This window comes from Gadus morhua, chromosome 11 (genome assembly GCF_902167405.1).
Source record: "Gadus morhua chromosome 11, gadMor3.0, whole genome shotgun sequence".
Taxonomy (NCBI): Eukaryota; Metazoa; Chordata; class Actinopteri; order Gadiformes; family Gadidae; genus Gadus; species Gadus morhua.
The window spans coordinates 27275280-27283372 of record NC_044058.1 but is presented as its reverse complement, the minus strand read 5'-3'; the positions used below and the strand labels follow the sequence as shown (position 1 = coordinate 27283372).

General features: G+C 41.3%; 1 protein-coding gene across 1 annotated transcript; it reads right to left on the bottom strand.

The window, feature by feature from the left end:
* Positions 1 to 2829: 2829 nt before the first annotated feature.
* Positions 2830 to 6116, bottom strand: LOC115554545 (transmembrane protein 17A-like). Its single transcript, XM_030371331.1, has 4 exons — positions 5895 to 6116; positions 5369 to 5475; positions 3366 to 3423; positions 2830 to 3105 (listed from the first exon to the last, which is right to left on the bottom strand). The coding sequence occupies exons 1-4, from the start codon at positions 6019 to 6021 to the stop codon at positions 3083 to 3085; spliced, it is 315 nt and encodes a 104-aa protein (XP_030227191.1). The 5' UTR covers positions 6022 to 6116; the 3' UTR covers positions 2830 to 3082.
* Between the last annotated feature and the right edge of the window lie 1977 nt (positions 6117 to 8093).

Here is an 8093-nt window from a genome sequence, read left to right as displayed (position 1 = left end):
TTTAACCCGATTATGGTTATTTATATCCGAGATTATTTAATCTAACCCGATCCAAACTCTATCATCCACCCAAACACGGCGGCGTTTGGGTTTCCTTCCTCGGACTCCTAAATCCAGCGCAGCCACAGGCTGGGGGGGGGGGGGGGGGGGGGGGGGAGTTTTGGGCGGTCTCATCTACGCGCGTTACGCGCGTATCTGACCATTTTTGACACAAAATGGTCAAGCAACATTTTAGCTGCGTTACGCGCGTACATGGTACGCGAGGTACGCGCTTGGTGTGTTCGCGGCTTTAGATACAAAGAGTTAACTTATTAAACATTAGTTATAACTGTTCTATGAAGTTTACATATTATGCATTATATTTATACTTACCACATGTGTTTAAGAGATGAGCCCTGAGAAAGCACTATTAATTTAAACAGTAAAATATGCATTTGTAATAGTTCACAATGCCACTTTAATTGTCTATGGCATATACAGTCATAATCCTAAAGCTGGTAGTGTCTGATTTTAACCGGGGTATGGAGCAGTTAACTTAACTCTAATTTGAAGTCTACAGAATATACATTCTAAAACCACAGACGAAGAACCACAGGGGGTAACAGATGTTTCTCTAAGAGGCCATTTACATGAGCCGTCAGGGGTTCATCGGAATGCGGGCATTTGTTTAACACAGGAGGGCCAGGCAATATCAAGCGTTTAACATTTGGCTCCATTGTAAATATATTTACCTTATATTCTTATATAATTTATATTTAAAGTTAACCTTACTTATACTTCTTATCTAAGTGAACTGAGAAATATACTGATGTCATTGACTACAGAGGGATCTCTTGTTTGAGTGTTTGCCGGTCAACTCTGAACTCTCTGAGGAGTTGTGAACAATGGAACAAAGTCTGGATTGTTTCTTTGTGGGCGTGTCCTTAACCTGCGTCTTCACCGCATCCAAGTTTGATTGACATGATCAAACAGCATGTCAAAAATTTCAAAATCTAGTCTGAATGTCAATAACAATACAGGACAAAATCTCAATTTTCGGGACGTGTACAAAGTAACGGAAATGCGTGACTGTCCCGCACAAAGCGGTATATCTGGTCACCCTATGGTGTTTGTGCGATAGCTGTTTTTGTGGGGTTCCCTGTGTGCCGTGTTAGGACCTATATCATAACCGCGTGTGCCACTTTTCTGCTCGTATACTTGACTGAAATAAGTGAAGTCAGAGGCGTTGTCATCCCTTGGACAATCTGGACGTACGTATACTTTGTTGATTGATATAGGCCTACAAATAGGTTATATTTAGTTAATGCAATGGGCCTCCTACTTATTAATTATCTTAATTAACCATTGTTAAGTGTTTAGAGTTTCGTATTGGCCAGTGTTAAACTGTGGAAAGTCAAGTTATTTGCAATATTGCAGCTGTTATTGTGTTTGTTTTTATATCTATATGGTTCAGCTTCTGTCTTTAAGTTTCATTCACCCAAGCTTGCACACGCACGCTCGCACAAGTACACTCCAAACGCACTCACACACACACACAGACACACACACACACACACACACAAACACCGTTTTGTGTGTGTGTTTTACATACAACCTTGACAACCTGCCATGGCAATATTAAATAAAGTTATCTAAAAATGGTAGGCCTATAAACAGATAATTCAATGGATTATTAGAATAAGAGTCGGAATTGCTTTTATTACATCTTAAGTTAAGTAAACTATTTGGTTTAGATAGTGTAATACATTTGAGATCCAGCAGAAAGCTAAAGCAATAATACAATAAAATGAGAAAATAAAATAGATTGTCGGAAGTTCAGTCTTTAAGATTTGGCAGACAGCTAAAGCAAACATGGACAAATGCAAAACAGTTTACACAAATTACGTTCCGAATAACGATAGGCATCGTAATAAAAAATCAATCGTAAATCGGTGTAGAAATGTAAAACAGACACATTGGCCGAGGTAACAGATATTACAACTTTGCATATTAAAATACACTTTGAATAACGTATTTTCAAATGACATTATTGAAATGCATAATGAATTGTCAATTGCATAATGTAATGACTTATGACTTAAATTTAATTTCCATTTGAATTGTGCTACATTCATGCTTCCATAACTTCATATACTAGGTAAAGTGCAAATTAAAATATACAGCCTGCTAACAACCTTTGTTTGTCCTATCAATACAGAGTACAGCAGATTTAGCCCAAAAATCTCTTCACAAACTAGGAAGGGATCGGATAGCATAAGGCATGTTGGGAAGGGGAGGGGGGAGGGAACAGCTGAGTATAGCACTATGCTACGAATATCCAGCAGTTGAATGCCTTGTACATGAGTTTATATACTACGGTTCAGACAATTTCTTGTTTTCCATGAAAACTCACACTTTTAAAAAGAGTTTGCAGCTGTGCTGATATAATTGCACAAGGGTTTTCTGATCATCAATTAATCATTAGCCTTTTAACACGATGAGCTAAACAATGTACCGTTAGAACACAGGAGTGATGGTGACTGTAAATGGGACTCTGTACACCTACGTAGATATTAAAAATCAGCCGTCTCCAGCTAGAACAGTCATTTACAACCGTAACAATGTCAAGACTGTACTTAGGTCATGTGTAATGTAGTTTGTATAATAAGAACATGGTTTTTATTTGACTGGTGGTGCTGATGAAAAATATGCTTAAAGAGCATTTCCCTGAGGTTTTCAAGTGAGGCTAGCTGTTGGCAAATACTTCACTCGTATCTCAAGTTCCCAATTAATACATATAAAGATTGAAACGTACATAAATCGTTTTTTAATACATCTAGTTTTTGAAGATTTAAAAAATAATCTTCAATTCTGCTCCAATTGCACAAGAGAACTCAAAACACAACGGTGACATATTATAACACCATGCTCATCTATCCAGCACACATCTAGGTGGACGCGCCAACTTTCAGAAGAGGCAGATTTATTAAAACAGCTTGGAATGGCTATTCACAGACACGTGGTGGTATAATATGGGACCATTAATGCACTTGACAGCAGTTGATCCTTGTGGTTGTTCAAGCAGTTTCCTAGTCCTCCAGATTCACTTTGAGTCCAGAGTCGTTCCTGATAAACCAGAAGGAAGTGTTAAAATGTTGACAACTTTCTGTCAGACACATCCGCTCATTCCCACAATACATGTACCTAGTGTAGTATAAATTAAGCACTAAGAATGTGTGTGTGTGTGTGTGTGTGTGTGTGTGTGTGTGTGTGTGTGTGTGTGTGTGTGTGTGTGTGTGTTTGTGTGACAAGAGTTGGGCTTTTACAAATCATTTTAGGTGCTTTAAAGTCCCCCCGAAGTCTGATAAAACTAAATATTGACTCACTCTTTCGGTTCCAGAAGAGGTTTCTGACATTCATCTTCCATTCCAGCTTCAGGAGAACCTGAGAGAGACAGAGTAAAGATAAGTCTTGGATATAGGTGTCAACGGGAATTCTTGGACAAAAGTGTCAGCAAACATCTCCTAAATGTAAATGTAAAGAAGTTGAGAGTTCAATCACTCAAATGAAGGCGTGCCATTGCTTTCATCAATTGGTTTCTCTCAGATTACTAGAACAATCTATGAAAAGGTGAAAGTAGTTTATACATTAGTATATATATTTAAGTATTTGTAGCGATACTAATTATAATGATGTATTATAGTCCACTTCCCTGTCATGGCAACTCAAACGCAGTAGGTGAAAGAGTTGGTACATAGTCAGACATGGTTAATCATTATGATAATAGCAGTGGCACTTAATGTATGCATTATTGTATACCCTGGCACTAAATGTACACACTTAGTGTATGTTTGTAAGTCCTGGCACCTAATGTACACAGTTATTGTATGTTTGCATGTCCTGGCACTTAATGTACGCACTTATTGTATGTCCTGGGACTTAATGTACACACTTATTGTATGTTTTACGTTCTTGCACTTAAAAATTGTACTTAGCATCGTATCCTAGCTTTGTCATGTACGGGGAATGGGTTAACCTAGTGATTGTTAATGCTTGGCAATCTGTTCTAACCAGTGGCCACTCAAAGCGCTTAACAATACTGCCACCCATTCATTCACACACACACATTCACCAATCCAATCACACACACATTCATACGGCGGAGTTGACCCTCAGGGTGACGGCCAGCTGGTCATGAGCAGTCAGGGTGAGGCGTCTCGCTCAGGGACACCTCGACACTCAGCTAGGAGGAGCCGGGGATCGAACTAGCAACCTTCCGGTCACCAGCCGACCATTAGTATGCTTATTATTATTTTAATGCAGTTAACTTCTCCCAATAGTGTTATTTGTTTGCTTAAGGTAGCTCTAAATAATATAAAACCAAACAAATGAGAACCAAGTGTATTATTCAGAACCTTGTAACACACACACACACACACACACACACACACACACACACACACACACACACACACACACACACACACACACACACACACAAAGACCCAAACAGAGACACGCACACACAAGCAAAATGCAAACACAAACATGTGGACACATGGATACACACGATTTATCAAACCCGCACACGTTCCCGCACACTGGTCACATCATCGTGGATGTCACCTGAGAATAGAGTGAAGCAGGCAGGCAGGCAGGCAGGCAGGCAGGCAGGCAGGCAGGCAGGCACGCACGCACGCACGCACACAGATACACACGCACACACAGATACACACACAGATACACACACACACACACACACACGCACACACACACACACACACACACACACACACACACTCACACACACACACACACACACAGATGCACACACACACACACACACACACACACACACACACACACACACACACACACACACACTCACACACACACAGATACACCATCAACCATAGTTACACCATAGTTACAACTTTAATAACTTTTAGGTCTTATAGTGGATTGTATCGGACACAACTAGACATGGGTTTTATAGAAGCAGTGCACTGCGATGTAAGTACAAGTGACAACTCATTCACGACACTTACTCAAGGGCTGATTATGGTCCCACGTTCACGCAACGCAAGGGGGTTTACAGACCCCTTACGTACTTGCGGACCCTACTTGCGTCCACCGCAAAGGCCTGGCGTGCGCCTCCCCAAAATTGCCACCTTCCGTCGAGGCGACGAAGCATCAAGGGCTGTGATTGGTCCGCTCACTAAAACCCGACGCAGGACCAAAACAGCTTCAGGATTGCGTCGAAGCGTCTGCTAGTCATTGCGTTGCGTGACGTGGGACAGCAATCAGCCCTTTATAGCTCCCTCTCTGACTGACTAACTAAAGTGCAAACTAGAGTACTAGCAGTACTAACTAGTACTAACTAGGTTACCTTGAGGTGGAGCATGGCCACAGCGGACGCCCACCAGCAGGGGAAGTAGAACATGTTGAAGTAGAGCAGCATCTGGAGCGGCAGGTGGGACACCAGCTCGTGGACCGCTGGAGACACAAGAGGCCATTACCGTTACTGTCTCTCTTCATTATCTAGTGGTCTGACTGTATCTCCCATTACCACGCAGTCCGACTGTATCTCTTCCATTACCTAGTGGTCTGACTGTATCTCTTCCATTACCACACAGTCTGAATGCATCTCTTCCATTACCAAGCTGTCTGACTGTATCTCTTCCATTATCAAGCCGTCTGACTGTGTCTCTTCCGTAACAACACAACCTGACTGTATCTCTTCATCACCTAGTGGTCTGACTACTACTAGTAGTACTAACTGACTTGTGTTAGTATTGTTATTAGCCCCTCTAGACCATCCGGATCTCGCCTGTTGACTTTCTGTTCATTGCGAAACGCAAACCGTGGATGATCTCAGGAAGGTAGGTCAGGTACACGGTACGAACGCTGCGAACCTGATCTGTCGTCCTGCTCCTGGGCCACGTCGCTGTCCATCGTGCGGTTGTTTGCGAACACGGCGCTCCCGACGTAGGACAGCCCGGCGCGCAGCGTCTGCGGCCCGGGGGAGAAGAACACCGGCATGACGGTGACGACCGGACGGTACCGACCCGGAGAAGGGTGCTGTGTTAGGGAGCCATGTGTCACTCCCTCGATATCCGCCCGCCTTCTGATAATCCTCGTTGATGTCACACAGACCCAGACACACGCACACACACACAAACATGCACACACATAGATTCACACGCACAAACACACGCACACAAACACACACACACACACACACACACACACACACACACACACACACACACACACACACACACACACACACACACATACACACACAGATAATCAGATTATCTGACAGGAGGCCGGCTGCAGATTAACCTCAACCAGCACTAGTTACTAGAAGTTTAGTTCATTGAAGTGTTTGCCTATATTGAAAATTGTATTGGGGCGTTGTTGTTATCCCTTGGACAATCTGTACGTACGTATACTTTGTTGATCGATATAGGACCTACAAATAGGTCATATTTAGTTAATGCAATGGGCCTACTTATTAAATAACTCACTAACCATTGTTAATGGTTTCGAGTTTCGTATTGGCCAGTGTTAAACTGTGGAAAGTCAAGTTAATTGCAATATTGGTCTGTTGTTATTGTGTTTGTTTTTTTATCTATATCATTCAGCTTCTGTCTCTAAGTTTCATTCACACACGCCCACACGCACGTACAACTACACTCCAAACGCAACTAAGCGCACGCACACACAGAGGCACCCACACACAAACATCATTTTGTGTTGTTTTTTTTGCCTGGAGAATGGTGGATCAATGTGATGTTTCATTTTATAAACTAGTGTATTTTTTTTATTTATTTTGGTAGAAATATCTATCTATCATTATATATTGTACATAACATGTGGCCATATAACCCAGTTATAATTCCTTCTAATTTGTTATGTTTTCTTTCAGGAGATCATCGAGGCCTCTGCCATCACAGAGCCCACCCCTCCACCACCTCAAGCACCTCTTCTGCATTGGTAGTCCTTACCCCCAGGAAGATAAAAAGATTAACCATCCACTGATGGTGTAGAACCGACCAAGTTATTGATAAAATGTGATGGTATACCTTATATCACTGTTTTTTGTTTGTATGATATTTATTAGGGGTGTGCATCTCTCCTTTATAGGACGATCCGATACGTTTACATGTGCTACGATACGGTTCAGGGACGATACATTTAAAGATGGAACGATTGGATGCGATTCGATTCAATGTTCTAACGATCCGGTGCGACTTGATGAGATATGAATCAATCTGATCGATACAGTTAATATTCATTTAACGCATTCATTTTCTATTCATTAAAATAAGCCTTCTATAAAAGAGACATTGCTTACTTTCAAATATATATATGGTATAGGGACCATGGAATCGTAGGTTTTTATATTTGTTTCTTGATGTAAATAAAGTGTTTCTTTTTTAAAGTGTTCTTGTTCCCAACCGATTCTTATCAAATACCACCTTTAACATGTAGCTAAGTAACATTCAAAATAAACTGTATATTACGAGGGACAGATTGCAGTATTAAAAACAACTTTATTGTAATTGTAACATGCCAATTACAAAAAACATAACATAATTACCATTCCAGGTTAAACATCAGGGTTTGCTCGTTGCCCGAGACAATAAGGCACGTTAGCAAGGGGAGAGGGGTCTGACGGTAAACTACACTTCTGGTAGTTTACCGTCAGACGTTGTACCGGTCTGTGGCATTTAAAACCCTGAGTAGTTTTTCAACGTAAACATTACATAACTGGTGGAAAACATTTGTTGTTGGTAATTCCTTCAAAAAAAAAAAAAAAACTTAAACTTCATTTTTTTTTGTGTTAAAATGTTGACAACTTTCTGTCAGACACATCTCCTCATTCCCACAATCCAGGTAGCTAGCGTAGTATTTATGAAGCCCTAACAGAGTGGGTGTGTGTGTGTGTGTGTGTGTGTGTGTGTGTGTGTGTGTGTGTGTGTGTGTGTGTGTGTGTGTGTGTGTGTGTGTGTGTGTGTGAGAGAGAGATAAGAGTTGGGCTTTAACTAATAATAACGGGTGCTGTAAAGTCTCCCCGAAGTCTGATAAAACTAAACATTGACTGG